At 38.4% G+C, this 18,708-nt stretch overlaps 1 protein-coding gene across 1 annotated transcript; it reads right to left on the reverse strand.

Moving 5' to 3' along the window:
- Window positions 1–3,517: 3,517 nt before the first annotated feature.
- On the reverse strand, window positions 3,518–4,289 carry LOC143587809 (uncharacterized). Its single transcript, XM_077068990.1, has 2 exons — window positions 4,167–4,289; window positions 3,518–4,111 (listed from the first exon to the last, which is right to left on the reverse strand). Exons 1-2 carry the CDS (start codon window positions 4,287–4,289, stop codon window positions 3,518–3,520), a joined length of 717 nt encoding a protein of 238 aa, XP_076925105.1.
- Between the last annotated feature and the right edge of the window lie 14,419 nt (window positions 4,290–18,708).

Below are 18,708 nucleotides of genomic sequence, written 5' to 3' on the forward strand. Positions count from 1 at the left end.
TTCTCCAGTGAAACTTTTGACATTCACAGGACCAACAAGATCCATATGTACTTGCTCGAAATGTAAGTTGATAGAATTAACCATCTTTCTTAGACGAGACTTCTTCTTTTGCTTTCCTTTATTGCAACTTAAGAAATCTTCGTTAGATGAAAAATCTTGACATTTACCCCATCAACACGTTGATTATGAACCCGGTAGTTCATCTTCCTCACATGAATATAACTCATTCGACGATGCAACGGAATTGACTCCTTCTGATGCCTTAGAGATGAAACATTGAATATTACGAGAAGACGTGGAAGCGGTACCCATCTTGAGAACATAGAGATCGTTATCTCGAGGAGCACGCATCAGTAACCATTCGTCTGGTATATTGAATCCTGGTTTTTAAGATCTTACACTCCTTGTTGGTAAAATGAGTTGAGAACCCCTTATCATAGATTTATGAAATGCTTTACAAATTGTTCTCCAACTTAGTGACGTAGTTCACTTTATCAAACATAACAATGCCATTTGACAATGCTCCTTCGCCCACAATTTGACCTCCTTGGTATCCAGCAAAACCCACCTACCCTCCTCATATGGATTTGACATCCTCGAGCAAGTGTAGGGTATCCGTTGTATGCCTAGAAGCTCCACTATCCATTATCCAACATGAATCATGGGATCTTGGAAGCCCCTGCACATACAGTAAAAGGTTTAGTGAAACAAGGACACCCAAGCCTTCTTGGTCTAGGGTTGTTTGATTTTCTTCATCAACAAATCCTCCATAGATTCATATTCATACGAAAATACATCTATACTAGAAATCTCAAACACACTTTCAGAAATTTATTTTTCTTTTTCAAAGAAACTAGGTGAATTAGTTTTTAATTCAACGTATTTTAGCTTAGCCACACAGTTTTGACCAATCGAATTTTTCTTAACATAATAATTATTACTTTTAACTCGTGAACTTTCGCCGGTTTTAAAAGGACTTTTAACTTGTTCTAATTTTTTACCCCAACTTGTCTTTTCGAGATTTGTGTAGGAGCAAATCTTGGTGGAGTAATTTTCTTCACATTTACCGATTTGACAACAGGTTTTACATGGACACCTTTCTAATTATTAACATGATCTTGCTTAAATCGGTTTGGACATGCATATAACACATGTCCTACCTAATTGAAATTAAAGCATCTTATCCGGTCAATGACCTCATTTACCGGAGGTATTTGAGCATGATCACACTTATAATTGTTTTTTGAAAAACTCTTGATTTGATTGTTTCCTAAAAATAGCTTCTTTCTCAGATTCAGAACTTTAACAAACACAATCTTTTTAAACAACTCTTCGTTTCTTGCACCATTTTGTTTGTTAATACCATGATTTTGTTTCTTATGATAGAAACTTGTTCTTGCAAAACATTTTGAATCATTTTTACAATCTTCAATTTCACCAATTTTATTTTCAACACGTTTTTCAGAAACTGAATCACTTAACACATTTTCAGCAAACTTTACACACACATCACTCTCACACTCAGAACTATTCACAAACTTTACAAAACTGATATCAACCGACTCGAGTGAACACAATTTAGAATCATTAAGTGGATTTTTAATTTCCACATTCAACACCTTTTCAAAACCTTCAGGTTTCTTTGGAACATAAGAATTCAAAATTGGAGGCACAACCGAATGATACCCTAAACCATGTTCATAGTGTTTAATTACATTTTCCCCAGATTTATTATCAAATTCAATTGTTTTGGGAATAATGTGATCAAGCACATATGAAGCTGCCTTGCACCTCTTGGTTTCATGTCAACTCTCTTAATTTCAATCTTTATTGAATTTAACTCTTGTTTAAGAGAGGCATTCTCATCAATAAGTCTATTGATGGCAATTTTTTTAACCTCAACTGTGTGTTTTAACATTAAAATGGTTTTCTCATCTTGTAAAATTTTATTCCATAAACTCTCTCAATGTCAACTTTCTCAATTTCAATCTATATTGATTTGAACTCATGTTTAAGAGAGGCATTTTCATCAATAAGTCTATATGAAAATTTATATTTCTTCAACTGTGTGTCTTAACATCAAAAAAGGTTTTCTCATCTTGTAAAATTTTTTTCCATAAACTCTTTTCACACATTTAAAGCTTATCATAAGCTTCTTTTACACGTTTAATATCTTTAATCAATGTGTCATAATTTGTTTTAAGAGTTTTATAATAAAAATCTTTTAGTTCACATTCTTCACAAGGTAATTCACATTTTTCACACAAAAGCACATTAGAATGAGAAATTACCCGATTTGCCTTTAATGCATGTTGACCATGCATAGTCATTTCCTCAACCTTTTCATGATCATCAGTATTCAACTTCATTTTAGCATCAGATTCCACAATCTCATCATCTTCTACAAAATCTATCTTTCCATGAGGCATCTCCTCACCATTGAACCATGCTATAAAATTTTCAAGAATATCAGGTGAAAAAATAGCTTGAAAGAAATTAGGAGGTTAGGATTAATCATGTCATATGTGTGTGGCACAAATTCTTCTTCTGGATCATCAAAATTTTCATCTATGAATTCTGCAATAATACCAAAAGCTTTGATGATATTGGGATTCTCAATCACTTCAAATTCCACAGCATCCCCAGCTACCATTTCTTTCTCAGCACCCAATTCTTTAATGGCGACAAAATCATCAGCTTTACTCAACGCAGAAACCATCCCTTGCTCCACAACTATCACATTTTCCTCAGCTATCAACATACCCACTTTAGCCTTCTTATCAATACTCTCATTAATCTCATTAGTCACAAACTCAACAATATTTTCTTGAAAATAATGGTTCCAGTTGAATCCCTCATCATCTTGTAAATCATGAGAAACCTTAGTTTGAGAAGTAGAAGCTTCACTTGGCTTCTTGTTGTTGGAAACGAACGGATCAACTTGAGTTGATAAGTTTCGGTGATATGTCGCTTGTTTATTGTAATCCATTCCAAACGGATTAGACCCATTATCATCCACCTCTTTATTAGTGCATTCTCTCTTGAAATGTCCCTTTTCTTTGAACTTGAAGCATCTCACCTTTGACTTATCAAAACTAAGCTTTGACGGACTTCCATCAAGACAGTTTCTCCTTGTTATTTCCTTAAACTGTTGTGCTCTTCTTACCACACTTGCAATACACCATCTGATATCACACATCTTCTTCTCCTCAGGGTCTATTTGATAATAATATTCTTTAGTCACGTTGAAAATGCCAATTCTCCCAGCTATGAAACATTCATATGATTCCAAAACTGACCCAAGAAATTCCATGTGCTCTTTTACATTATTAGTAGTAATCCCATTTGCATTCTTGATGTGGACAGCAATATTACATTGAAGAACACTAGGGTTCAATTTGGATTATTGATCAGGTGACATTGTGCTTGAATAACTACTTCCAAATTGAGGAGGTTGTGAGACACTTTGTTGACTTCCCACAAAATCAGCCCCCACAATATCAGTACAGAAAGCAGTTTAAACTTTAGGATTTTGAGTAGACAATGGTGGTGAGGTCTTGTAGTAGAGACCAATATCTTGAGTAGCTGTTGAAGTCTTCATCTTTTGTTTTATCGTTAGCTCCAATTCTTGAGATACCAGCTTTTCAAGGAATCTAGCTAAGTTTAGCCTTGCATAAGCAACAAGGTTAGATTGTTGAATCATAATAAATGTTCCCCATTTCTCAGGCAGTGAATTAGCTGGTTTGTCAATATATTCATAATCAGGCTTTTCAACTCCCAACCTTTTCATCTCATTCACTAAATGGCAATACCTTTCAATTAATTGTGCAAATGACTCACCTTTAACCATGGTAAAAATGTCAAACTCCTTTTCCAATAGGGAAACCTTGCTCTTCCTCATGTCAAGATTACCACGGTCTTTATTCAATAGAACTTGCCAAATGGAATAACAAGAATCATTGTGTTGTAACAATTGAAAAATCTTAGCTTTGATATCTTCTTGAAACAAGTTCAGCATCTTCTTCTCTCTTAAGAATGTAGCTTTATCTCCATCATCAATTTGAGATAACAGATAATTGGTTCCATTCTCTTTTTTAGGGATCAGGTATTCCTCCTCGACAGCAATACATGTATTATAATTGACAGCTTGTACATAAGTCTCAAACTTGTCTGCCAGGTTGGATATATTCCATCATAAGTAACTTTGGAGGCTTGTTAGAAGTCCCCATTTCTTTTTCCAAATTTAGGTTCTGAAACAAGATTGATGGCTGAGAAACAAATGCATTCATGTTGTCCTTCTCAGCTCATAAGTTTTATGAAGCTCTTTCAAACGGATAGGTCTTCCACGTATAAGTCTTAGTTTTCCACATATAAGTCACTTATGCGGAGCACTTATACGGTGTATACGAGTTATAAGCTATAAGAAACTTATGCACCAGAGAATCCTTTGCAATTTTGAAGATGAAAATCAACATGCTTGAATATGTAACTTTGTAAATTTTAAGGATTGATGTTGACTAGTAGCAAATCAGCTTGTGAATATTTGGTAGAAATTTGATGGTGAAATCATCTGATATAGTAGAAATAAGATAAAAAGAAGTGAAACTTGTGTTTTCTAAATAGAAATAGAACCAATAAGCTCTTTTACCACTTTTAAGAATGTGCCAGTGACGTGTACGATCAACGTAAAATAATATCTACCCTTCAATCAATGTGGGGAATCCAATAGAAGGTAAAACAAACAGGTATTCACTACAAAATATTCCTTTATTAATAGTCCAAGTACATACAAGATTTGACACTATTACAGCTCTAGTATTTAGGAATGAAAACTACATATGGCATGAGTATCACAACCTACCTATACGCATCCAAGTACACATATACAGTGTTTAATTCTTATCCGACGCACAACATATGTGTATTATAAGTCTCATATGTTGTATAACGACTTATGCACCCCTTAGACTTTACAAAACACATTCCAACTGTTTTCTAATACATAAAAGGCACAAAAATGAAAGTAAGTTATGGGACTACAAATATAAAGTTAATTTCGTACTTGTTAATACATTTTTGAGATAAAAATATACGAACAAAAAGTTTATAGGTTTATAAAATTACTTGGAGAAAATAGTAAGAACTAGTATGAATTTGTGTTATCAAAACATATATAATTTCCAGGTCAATAAAGCATTTGCAAAACTATTTTTATAAAACGAAACAAAAGCATAAGTGTGTGTGTGTATATATATATGTTAAATGTGTGTGTGTGTGTGTTTCCGTTAAATTCATTGACAAATCATCAAAGGGTTGTCAAATCACATTTAAGTTAACACTATGTTGAAACACATTTAACTTGTTAGGTGAAAAGCGGTCGTAAAAGTTTAAGTTTAGGAAATGAGACATTAGACCTTATCTATTTGCACCTTATAGGGCACTCGTAGGTTGGGAATTGGACTTTCAATTATCGAGCATATGTTTGAGAATCAGGTGAGTCTTGCGACCCCTTTCAAATTAACTGTTTTGAAACTTTTGGGGGAGAATGCATGGAAAAACACATGTTCGAAAAATGAATAGAAACGCAGTCTCATTTTGTTACATGTGTTAGGAACAATAATGCACCCAAAGTCCCCTAGAATCTATTATCATTAACTATTATAGACGTGCTCAATGTGGATAGTAGTATTCAGGATTAACAGATTGGATATCTAGCAAACGATATTTATCCAGTAGTTGACTTCGATGTTTTCTCATTAGAACATCAAGAGGGGCGTTGATAAAAACGTTGTTATGTCTTAATCATATAGCTCATGGTAACCATATGAGGATTTGGTCGACTTGTTGTCCAAGAAACACATATTTTTAGATATCATATAAACCTGTGAAAATCACTTACAATTTTTTTTAACGTTTTTATGCATGCATTCTCAGGTAATTTGAAGTATTGAAAACAAATATGGAGTCACACATATGTATAGGCATTTTTGTGAAGTATTTATCGTATAGTCAAACAGTGACTATGATCCATGATGTCGTCATGCACCCACGCTTCCGTTGTCGATGGGGTGTGCTAGATTGGTATCAGAGCTATTGGTTATAGCGAATTAGGTCTGCATTATTAAGTGTAGGCTATATCCAAGGCTCATGGCACAAAACTCTTTCATTGCACTGCATTGCATGACTCATATATATATATATATATATATATATATATATATATACACGTTTATGAGTAGTATTATTATACGGATATTAGTGCCACATAAATGTTGTTCTCATCATTCAATCACTTTAGGAATCCTTCCATGACACTGCAAATGTTTGTATATTGTGCTCCACTATTCCTTTAACCCACACCAACCGTGTGCACCCTCAAAGTAGATGAATAACCATTGATTAAACCTTTTGATGTCTAAACTATAGATGAACACTAGTATGGACACGAACACATGCATTATGATTATGATGGAGCATTACGGGGGTGATAATATAAGATTGAATTAAAGTTCAAACAGTGACTATGATCCATGATGTCGTCATGCACCCACGCTTCCGTTGTCGATGGATTGTGCTAAATTGGTATCAGAGCCACTGGTTCTAGCAAATTAGGTCAGCGTTATTAGGTCTAGGCTATATCCAAGGCTCATGGCACAAAACTCTTTCATTGCATTACATCGCATGACTCGTAACTGTTTAAACTGTAATTCAATCTTATATTATCACCCCCGTAATGCTCCATCATAATCATAATGCATGTGTTCGTGTCCATACTAGTGTTCATCTATAGTTTAGACGTCAAAAGGTTTAATCAATGGTTATTCATCTACTTTGTGGGCAACGTAACAGTAAATCCACAATTATATGAGAACGCTAGAAGGCCCGTTGGGTAGATTAATGCCATGTTATAGAGAATTTTTAATATTTATTTATCAACACTGTAGATGCAACATTTGAATTAGGATCCGACAAAGTAATAACCTTACTCGGACTATCCACGATATCTATTTTAAATCTTTACCTCTATCAGCCTAAGTCTTTCTCATTAGGAACGATACCCGAACATGAAATTCGAATTCAAGGTCCTGATTGAATTTACATGAACGAGTAGTATTTAGACTAACCCTATGTATTAACTGGATATTTACACATAATCTTACTTTATTGAATCCTCATTTCCCTAAGTCGATACATCCTTGATTAATAATTTTATGTTTAATAGTCATTCTAACACTATAGTCAACCCATATCGAAACTTATATGTTCTTTCACTTAGAATTCCTTTGTATATGCATTTGTGGCGTCCTAGAAATCATGTCGGCTTATAACATGCAAAAAGATCACGAACCGATGATTCCCTGCCTATTATATGGAGATAGTAGCTTCTTGATTAAAATTTCTTGAAATAGGCGATATATGGAACTTAACAAAAGTATCTTAGACCAGCTTAAAAAGTAAAGTCTTTCTAGTTAGTACAACCATAATGGCCTTATGAGATTCAACACTAGAAAATCAGCCACCAATCATTAACTTGTTAGGTGACGTGATAATTTCGATTTTGTTTTTCTCTTTAAAAGGAGTAGCAAGCATATCTAAGAGTACGTAGATTCTATCCTTGAAATGCTCTAGAAAATGAAGTTCCATTATTGTGAGTGATCCTATTTGTTAGGTGAAAACACATAATTATCGTACCTTTTTCCACTTTGAAGTCTGGTATTGTTGGGTTCCAGTGGTGATCAGTCAACGGTTTAACTTTTAAACCCGGTTTAATAAAATTAGTTTCATAATTATTAATCATATTAATAATAGAAAACGCAGTGGAATATAAAAACGAGTAATCATCATTTAAATGAACCGTACAGGATCCGGTTACAGACGATACGAGTACGATTCAAAACAACCAAGTTAAATATAAATCAACAATGACGATATTTAAGTTTACCTCGGTTAATGATTAACCGGTTGAGACACCGAGGTTCAACGAACAAACGCTAGTTGACGAACTGAACACGAACGGGCGGTGGTGGCGCGTAGACGATGGCGGCGGTGCGTAACAGCGTCGGCGGCAGCGATTATACAGCAACAACAATGGAGGATTGGCGGCTTGCTGCGTGACAAAAGCTGTTGGTTATGCACGTGACACGGAGAAATCAAAAAGAAGTTTGTGGCTGCTTGGATGTTTCTAAGAAACTTGGAATAACAATATAATATACTCCAACTCTTGGGAGTATTTATCCGTCTCCAAGATATCTTGGGCTCCAAGAATTTATAGGTTATTTATATTAAGATTATATTAGTAATCTTATAATAATGAATCTTAACCGGCCTAAAGTTCAACTCGTTTTAACTCTCGTTAAAGCCCAAATCAATTTATTTAATTAGTAAATAAACTATATTATTTATAACTATTATAAATAATAACCCCGTCATATTTATATTCGTCGTTTACCGGTTAACAATTTAAGCGGGTTTTAGTTCGTTGCCCAAGGTGTAACTCTCACGGGTCACAAATCGGTCGGTCACGTTGACTTAAGCGAACCGATCCATATTTCCAACAGGTATAACTATAGTATGCATAAAGTCTTAACACATTTGCGAATACGTTATTCCTCCAATGAGATTACCTACGATTAGGGCTTACTTGACATGTACAAAGTACAGAAGATAGTCATAAGGTGCAGTTGGCGGAGTTCAAAACTCCAATTCGACTCACATGTAATAAACTGCATTCTTCAAATGTATTCTTCAAGAGTGCGTATCAAGGCATGGAGTGCATATCATTAGCATATAGATGGTTACAACAAGTTTAAGTAATACAACCTATCATTTTCATATAGATGGTTAAAGAGTAAAGACCAACCAAATCTTGTAAGATATGCTACGTGGTCGTGTAATCGACTTTAGAGGAAGTTGGAATACCCATCTACCTCTAGCACAACTTTTTATTATAATAGTTACCATACTAGCATCAAAGTCACAGCTTCTAAGGCCTCATACGGCAAAAAGTGCCTTAACTGTTCCTTTGCAAAATCTTCCGGATCAGGAAATCTTAGCGACAAAAGAAAGCCAGAAAGGTTACACCAACAATCAACATAATCATTAGAATTCATTAACGTCATTCTCAAACTTTCTCATAAGAAAGGTGTTATGAAGTTTGGTAAGAATGGGGAACGAAAGACCATTTGAAATTCTTGCGAGGATTGGTCACGTTGCTAAGAAGCGCAAATTTTCCATAAGAACTTAGTAGCATCCGTGCCACATATTATGTATCTAATCAAAAAATATGTATATCATGGGAAACACTCATCATAGAGATCGATAAGGTCCGCTTCGATAGAAACTCCATTTCATAGAGTAACGTTTAGAGTTGACTTAATAGAAATTCAAAAGCTTAGCGAAACCGAGCTCAAATTAGCTTAAGAGCCTTGAAACTCGAAATGCAACCTGAATTTACTTGGGAATGAGAGAACCAAACAAAACACAAATACCACATTTATTTATAGAAACACTGATATATGGTTCAACCAAAATTTCGTAACAAATTTTCTTAACGAGGGGAGAATGTAACACCCCGTCAATCCAGGTTATTATCCTTACGACTTTAGATAGTGATTAAGTTGAAACGTTTATGATATGCTCAATTATGAGTAATTAGGTCGTCATGCGCATCTAAAAGTGTGCATCATCATATGTCTCACATTGGTAATCATTGGAGGATTATCGGGTAACGTTCATCAAACTCTCTGACGCGCCCAATTGTTTTGTAGGTTCCCTGGACGGATCACACGAGATATCTCGGTCTACTCAGGTGCGGAATCCCTGCGTAGATCGTTACGAGTATAGAACACGAATCACACGAAACGAACACACGTTATATATTATAACTCAAACACGTGATGTAATATCACTGTTACAGACTCTCGTCCTCACCTTACAATGAACTTGAACAACTGACACGAACTTAAACAACGATTACAAACCAAGCCGTAACCTAGGACTATTTATACACGACAACTTCGCCTGGCATGTTCAGGCGAAGTTGTCCATAACTTCGCTTGACTAACAAGTTCGCCTGTTAAGCGAACTTGTCAGTAACTTCGCTTAAACATACAAAACATAATTAAACATTACAGACTCGATTACAGACACTAGACTATGAACTACTGACATTATGCACCAACAGACTCCCCCTTGGCAGTAGCTTCATATCTTGATCTTTAAGCGCTTGTCTTGTAATCTTCAATCTTGTATCTTCACGCATGCACTCCTTCTCTAACACAAACTGACACAACTCTTTGATACTTCCTCGCTTCATCCTTCCAAGCAAGAATATAAAAGATTTTCTTCTCATTAAGCACCTTCAGATCAGCTTGCGATAAGTTTACCAAATGCATCGGATCGTAAACTCTTAGGAGCTCTTGTTCATCCTCGTCTTCCATCACCGCTTCAGCAGTCTGGCAATCAACATACCACCATTTAAGATTCTTCAACACATCTTGAGGCATAGTCTTCATTGGAACCTCCTTAATGCATCGGATCGGTTTGTACTTCATTACCATCCATGGCTTGCCATCTGCTCTCATTCCCCTTTCTTTATCTTCCACTAGCTTTCCCTTCTGTGGCTTTAATAACTCAAACTTCTTTTCTTTAATACTTTCTTTCCACACGATCTTCCCAATAACTCTCGCCATGTTGTCGTCGCTTCTATTAATCAGCCCCAATCTAGCCAAATCCTTCACCTCACATTCAGGCAATGTATTGAGAGATCTCAACGTTCTCTTAAAGTATTGGATCCCATCATATCGTTTAATCACAAAGAGCTTCAACTGCTCATCATAGATCTAGTAAATAATCCCTTTCTTCGCTTCAGCATAGCCTTTAATATTGTAACTCTTCTTAAACATTGTAGGGACCGCTGGTTTCTTCGTTTTGACGAACCACTGAGCATAGCCTTCCTTCCACCTAGGCTGCTCTTCCCATTCAGTCTCATCGATTACTGTCTCATTACCCATATCTGTTTTCTCAATATCTGGGATCTCGTGTTCAACATTTTCTTCTACTATTTCACCTTCTTCAACATCTTCTTCAATCACAATCTGTGCGCCAATCTTCTCAATCTCCTCAATAGGCAGCACATCATCATCAAACATCACATCATCATCTAGCATATCATCATCTAATTCTTTCAAAGCATCAATCACATCATCTTCATCATCAACCATCACCACCACATCACCACCAACTGCACCTGCAGACTCCCCCTGAGCTGTGGAAGTCCCAAGAGCTTGAGTAGTTCTTGGCAACTCACCACCTGCACCTTTTGATGCATTGGGATCATCGTCTCTATCATTTCTCTTTTTTGTCCTTAACTCGTCGCCTCTACAGCTTGTCTCCCCCTGAGATGCCAAGAACTCCTTCATAGCATCTATAATTCGCCCATGTTCAACCAGGAGGGACGACTGTAGTTGATTCTTTGCTACAAGGCGCTGAATAGCCTGGGTCTGGACAAGATTCACCCTTGATTGTTCAGCCACGACCCGCTCAAGTGCAGCTATTCTCTCCGAGTCTGAGAGGGTTGCATCGAAATCAAACCTCATGTTAGATGTGTCTTGAGTATACTCAGCAGGGATCTCGAATGTAACCGGGACATCAGAAGCAGTTGTGGACGTAACCGCAGGTGGTATCGTGACCGACAACCCTGCAGTTGCAACGACTGTCGACTCTACAAATTGTGCCACCACCTCTGAAGGAGTAAGCGTTGGAGGTGGTAAAGACACAATCTCCGGAGTCGTCATCTGTAGTGTGATGGATGGGATGCCGACAGCTGATGTAGCCACCACGGGAACTTCTGCGGCGCTAAAACTTGTAACCTGTACAGATGTAGGAACAATCGACATACCTGACAGTGCGGATGGAGCGAAATGTACAACTCTTGAAGTCTCTCCAGCTCCCATACCTGCACCTGTCCTTTCCCGTCTTGAACGTCTAATCAACTTGTGAATATCCTCTTCTTCTTCTTCTGACTCAGTTTCATCAACTGTCCTCCTTCTCTTCCCTAACGTCCTCTCTCGAGTCACCAACATCCTTCTCGCCTCATCCATAACGTCATCAAGATCTGAGTCAGCCACCGTCGTAGCTGCTCTAGTAACATTCACTTCCCGAACCTGTGCAGCAGAGACCTGCACCTCTTCTTGCGGATCAAACCGGTCCATGTCGAAGAATCCTTGGCCGCCAAATGCAGCATCAAGGTCTACATCCTCCTCAGCCGACACAAAAGGCACAGCAGGTACATCTCGAGGTGCTCCTACCTGTCGTGGTTGAGGGTCTCTGAACTCATCCCCACGAGCTGGCACATACCCCGGGTTTATTATGTACCCAAAGAGTGGAGTATGCCTTGGACGCAGTTCAGGCTTGCTCCTCGTACTGGATGTGCGACATTGAGCGAAGATACGTTTGCTCACACTCTCCACGTATCGTATTGGACGTCGTTGAGGCAACGTGGGAGCAACATGATTCAAGATCATCTGAATGAATCTTGGATACATGATGAACCTCTCACGAGCCATCGCTCTTCTCTGTCTATCGATCTCGTAAAAGACCATCTGACTAAAGCTATAACGTTTGTTATAAGTCAGAGCAGTCATTGCTGACTGCATGGTCGCACCCATACCATCAGTGCCCGCCTTCCTCCCAGACATGCAGACAATCATTACGTGCATGAGGAAGCGCCACTAATCGAGTAGGAAACCCTTCCTCCTCTGAGTATCACCTAATGGACCAGAATAGCCCATTCGGAGAAACGCTCCATCACGGAACAGAGCCACAAACTCTGTAGGGTCATCCCTAGTCTCCTCACCGAACCGTAAAGCCACCCGTATTTGTTCAGATGAGAACTGAACCTCTTGATTGTTGACGGTTGCTCGCATAACCGGGGGCTCAACGCGGCAATCGTATTCCACAGTCTGCCAGAAATCCTCGATATTGGGTAAGGATATCGGCAGAGTCGTAGTGATAGCGTGGAATATCCTCGAGCGAATGAGGAATGTGATTATCACGAGGTAATCCTCAACACCGCTCGCTTCCGGGTCTAAGGTGATATACATGTTATGACCCGGGAAGAATTGCCTCTGATTATCTCCATCGTCACCTCCAGCACCTCCAGCACCTGCTACTGCAGCCATATCTGCAACAAACGAACCAAGTTAGATAAACGTTAAGGCGTACCACAAGTTCGCTTGTTACCATGTGCGAAGTTGTGATAAAATCTGTATAGGCGAAGTTAAAGTTGGGGCGAAGTTGGGAACAACTTCGCTTCATCATTAAGTTCATCTAATAATTAAAAAATTAAAAGGTCCAGGCGAAGTTAATGATAACTTCGCCTCACCACAACATCGCCTCAGGAGAAGTTGAGCCTCAGGCGAAGTTACGGATAACTTCGCCTAAACCTTAAGTTCGCCTGAATCTGAAACGGCGACAGTAAGGTTGATTCAATCGTCGAAAATCTGGCGTGTCGGTCAATTTTGACGATTTAGGAGACTAAAACACATGATTTTAAGGCAATCCGGACAATCAGTTTGCTCATGAACACGTAAAAACAAGCTTTGAAATCGGGTATAAGGTTCGAACGTCCGAGGTCGCTAACCGGGTGTCGAAACAACCTAGGGTTAACAACATTGAACATCGATTATTAGATATAGAACCCAAACACACCTTGAATACTGATTGAAATCGAAAAAGATAATCAGATGATAATCGAGTTAAGTTCGCTGTGATATTCGAGAATAAGTTCGCTGATGTATAAAATAATGAACGAATGACCTTTGAAAATCCTTATATAGGGGCGGAGTTATACAGGCGAAGTTACGGTTAACTTCGCCTTGGCGAAGTTATTCACAAGTTCGCTTGTTTAACAACATCGCCTATATTTACAAAATCAACCCTTATAATTTGAACATTTTGCAATTAACTTTTAAAACTTCCCTTTAAGAATTAAATAACACGATCAAGTCCAAGTAACCAGTAATAAAATCATAAACTACCTAAGTACGAAAAAACTTTTAAAAAATTGAAGTACAAGGGATCAAATTTCAGTCTCGATAGGGACTACTTCGTTTTAGAAAAGATCCGAACAGGAATCATACTAACTACGTGACTGTCACATAGATCCGTGTTTAGCTGTATTATGACAGAAGGAAACAGGTTGTAGGCAGGTAAATAACTTAAGATGGTTTTCATCATTTCTGTGATACGAGTTAGGTTCAATTATTCCTCAAAATTTAAGTGGGCAACAACTCAGAGATTATGATGCCTCCTATCTATTCTCAAAGCGTATTTGGCTTTCCCCAAGTCACCCCGAATTGACTTCGACCCATGGTGTCTGATTAAGTTTGTAAGTACTCTTCATCTGCTTCTCGTTCTCTTTCTTACTCCATGATTGAGAAGTCTTGACATTTTCAGCTCTAGAATGTTTTCATAACTCATAATAAAATTTTTTTTTTTTTTTTAAACAACCATTCATATAGACTTCAGAGTAGTAAACAACTGCAAGTCCCGAATCTGGATCACTGCAGTTTCTTGAAACGCTATCTTCACGGGAATCAGAACACTTACGGACTCGTGTATGACTGGGTAATCACATTTCTGCCTATCATTCGGAAAGATATATATGAAGACATGCAAAACTCTTAAGGAGTTTCCACGTAAAATCGAGTAGTTTTAGTTTGTATCACATCTACTTTTACGCACCATAAAAAGTTACCATGACATACAATGACTGTCCTAAAGCCTTTTAAGCCTAATAACTTCACTAGTTAAGCACACAGAAGTAGTATATCTATCATTTTCCAAGGTTTGATCAATTTTCTGTTAAACATAGCAAACGAACTTCTTACGAAGTAGCAGACTTGAAAAAATAATTTCATTTCCCTTTTAAAAATTTTAACATTAATCGCCCCGACCAAAACAAAGTGTTCAGGTAAACGGCTATCCCGAAGATCCAATGGATCAGCTGGACCGACCACATACAAGTATGTGTCCTTCTAACTAAGTATGATCGACTAATTTTAAGCGAAAGAATGAAAACTCATCATAAACCGCCCCGGTCACTTTCAGTCCTTTGGTTAATGGCTATCCTCAAATTCTACAAGTAGAAAATGAGGACCAAAACATATCCGAAGACAAGTCCTTCAAACTGAGGCAACCGACAAAGTTTTAAGCGATAGTGACGTTTTTTTTTTTTTTTTTTAAATATAACATGAAAAGCATGGTTACTCGGGATTGATCATCCCATTCAGCTCGATAAGGTTTTGAAATCTTGTTTTGTCAAACGCTTTAGTATAAAGATTAGCGAAATTATCAAGCGTATCCACCTTTTCAAGCACAATCAGTTTCTTCTCAGCACAATCCCGTATAAAATGATGACGTATGTCAATATGTTTAGTTTTACTGTGCTTCACGGGATTGTTAGTTACTGAGATAGCAGCTGTGTTATCAATGCAAATAGGAGTAAGTAAGAAATTCAGACCATAGTCGCGCAACTGTTGTTGAATCCAAAGAACCTGGGAGCAGCAGTTGGATGCTGCCATGTACTCTGCTTCACAGGTTGAAATTGCGACTGAAGTCTGCTTCTTGCATTGCCACGACACCAATCTGCCACCAAGAAACTGACATCCTCCAGTTGTTGACTTCCGACTCTGATTGCACCCTCCATAATCAGAATCTGTGTAAGCGACTAGCTCCAAGTCTCCTCCTCTCGGGTACCACAACCCCAGCTTCGGCTTGCCCTTGAGATACCTCAGTATCCTCTTCACACCCTTCAGATGAGATTCTTTTGGGTTTGCCTGAAAGCGTGCACAAAGACAAACAGCAAACATTATATCAGGCCTAGAAGCAGTTAAGTACATTAAAGAACCTATAATAGCCCGATATTGAGTTGGGTCCACATCTGCATCACCGTCTGACTCAGCACCCAATTTGTGATTGACGCAGATTGGAGTGTCAAATGGAGTGTTGTCCTCCATCTTGAAGCGTTTGAGCACATCATGGACATACTTGGTCAGATGAATGAACATCCCATCCTTCTTCTGATCAACCTGCAATCCTAAAAAGAAAGTTAGTTCACCCATAGCACTCATTTCAAACCTCTTTTTCAAGACGGCTTCAAAATCTTGACACATGGAGACTTTTGATGCAGCAAAGATAATATCATCCAGGTAGACTTGCACCAGCAGGAAGTCGCTTCCATCTCTCTTGAAGAACAACGTGCTATATATCTTCCCTCTTTCAAACCCATTTTCAAGCAAGTAATCTGATAAAGTTGAATACCAGGCACGAGGTGCCTGATATAGTCCATACAATGCCTTGCTTAACTTGTACACGTGATCAGAAAAGTCTGGGTCAGGAAAACCCGGAGGTTGCTCAACATACACTACCTCATCAACTTTCCCATTCAGAAACACACTCTTCACATCCAACTGAAATACCTTCATCTTCTTATAAGCAGCGAACGCCAAAAACAATCTAATGGCTTCCAACCTTGCGACAGGAGCGAACACTTCATTATAATCAATCCCCTCTTGTTGATTAAAACCTTTAACGACTAGCCTCGCCTTGTTTCTTATGATAATCCCTTTCTCATCTCTCTTGCACTTAAACACCCATTTTGTGCCTATCGCATGCACATGCTTCGGTTTTTCAACCAAAGTCCAAACTTCCATTTTCTTGAATTGAGCCAACTCTTCTTGCATAGCTTCGACCCACGAGCTGTCCTTGAGAGCCATTTGATAATTCTTTGGTTCAATCTGGCTGATAAAGCAGGTGTACAAGCATTCGTTGATTATGCCTGTCTCCTTGATGCTTGTGTAAACACAGGTGTGCTCATTCAAGCTACGTCTTGTTTGTACACCGGAGGACACATCACCAATCACATTCTCCAAAGGGTGATCTTTATGAATTCTCGTGGTCGGAACAGAACCGACATGCAAATTGTCTTCCAAGTTAGAAGAGAGCTCGTCAATGGTTGTTTCATGCTGAGAGTGAAATGGATTGAAAAATTCTTCTTCAGTCGAGGCAGCAGGGGTATCGATAGCATTTGATGAGGAAGGTTGACATTTATCGATCAGCTGTCTTTGCAATAGATTTTCTTCCTCATCAAGGATCATCTTCGTAGCAACTCTCTCTTCTTCTTCAGCAATATCCAAATACGGTATGTTAAAAGACTTAAAAAGTTTAACATAGTCGAAAAACTCAGCAGGTCCGTTGCTTGGTTTTGGCGGTTGGTAACTTGTGATATCGGTGTTACACACCACCTCAACCTTGCTGGTCGATGTATTAAAGACACGTCTGTTGGGAGTCCCAACAACATAACCGACTAAGATTCCTTCATCGGCTACTTCACCAAATTTAGAATTTGTCTTTAAAATCGAACAAGGGGACCCGAATGGTTCAAGACCACTCAAGTTTGGCTTTCTCCCATGCATAAGCTCATAACACGTTTTACCAAGTCTTTTAACAGTTAAGACTCTATTCAGAACATAACCAACAGCTTCAGCCCAAAACACCACAGGAAGCTTCGAATCAGCCAGCATTGTTCTGGCTCCTTCAATTAACGTTCTGTTCTTCCTTTCAGCCACTCCATTCTGTTGCGGTGTATACGGAGCGCTGTATTGGTGTTCAATCCCTTTCTGAAGGCAGAAGATCTCCATCTCAAAATTCTTGAACTCCGTTCCATTGTCACTCCTGATGAACTTAACCCTTTTATCCATAACGTTCTCAACTTTGGTAATCAAATTCTTCACCATCTGAGCCGTTTCGTCTTTTGATTTCAGGAAATATACCCACGAATATCGTGAGTAGTCATCAGTGATCACCAAGCAATAAGAAGTACCTCCTAGACTTTTTGCATTCACGGGACAGAAGAGATCCATGTGAAGCAACTCTAGAGTACTGACAATAGAATTGACCTTCTTGGTGTGATGGGATTTCTTGTGCTGCTTTCCCTTCTTGCACGCTATACATTTATCTTCAAAATTGAAATTCTTCAAGGGAACGCCCAGCACAAGTCCATTCTTGACAATGTTGTTCATCTTCCGAAGATGAATGTGCCCCATTCTCCTATGCCACAATTCGGACTCCGATTCGCTCGCTTTTGTCATAAGGCATGATTCTTCCGTGGCCATTTCAGTCGACCTCATATCCATAATGTACGTATTCCTATCACGTGGAGCCTTCATCACAATCCACTCCTCTGGTATCTGAAAACCAGGTTGCAACACAATCGCCTCATTCTTTGTAAAGTGAGCGGTGTACTCCTTATCACAGATCTGCGACACACTCAGCAGATTGTGCTTCAATTCTTCCACAAAGTTAACTTTCTCCAATGTCATCTTTCCGTTCGACACCGTTCCTATTCCTGTAATCTTGCCTCCACTTTCACCGGCAAAGCTCACTCTCCCTCCTTGAACAGGTTTCAAATCGTGTAACAAGTATTTGTTACCCGTCATGTGCCGGGAACAGCCGCTATCCACAACCCAAAGATTGTTGGCAGCCCTGTTCAACTGTTCCTGCACAATAAAGCAAAAGATTAGAATTTAGGGACCCAAGACCAATTGGTCTTGGATCTATACATCCCGAACTTTGGTTTTTCAAAGTTAGTTCCTTGATAATTCCTGTAAGTCCTACTAGGATACCTCCTTGTAGATTGATTGTGAG

The sequence above is a fragment of the Bidens hawaiensis genome, unplaced genomic scaffold (genome assembly GCF_021521415.1).
Source record: "Bidens hawaiensis isolate Kalapana, Puna unplaced genomic scaffold, B.hawaiensis_p1.1 tig00035893_1, whole genome shotgun sequence".
NCBI lineage: Eukaryota > Viridiplantae > Streptophyta > Magnoliopsida > Asterales > Asteraceae > Bidens > Bidens hawaiensis.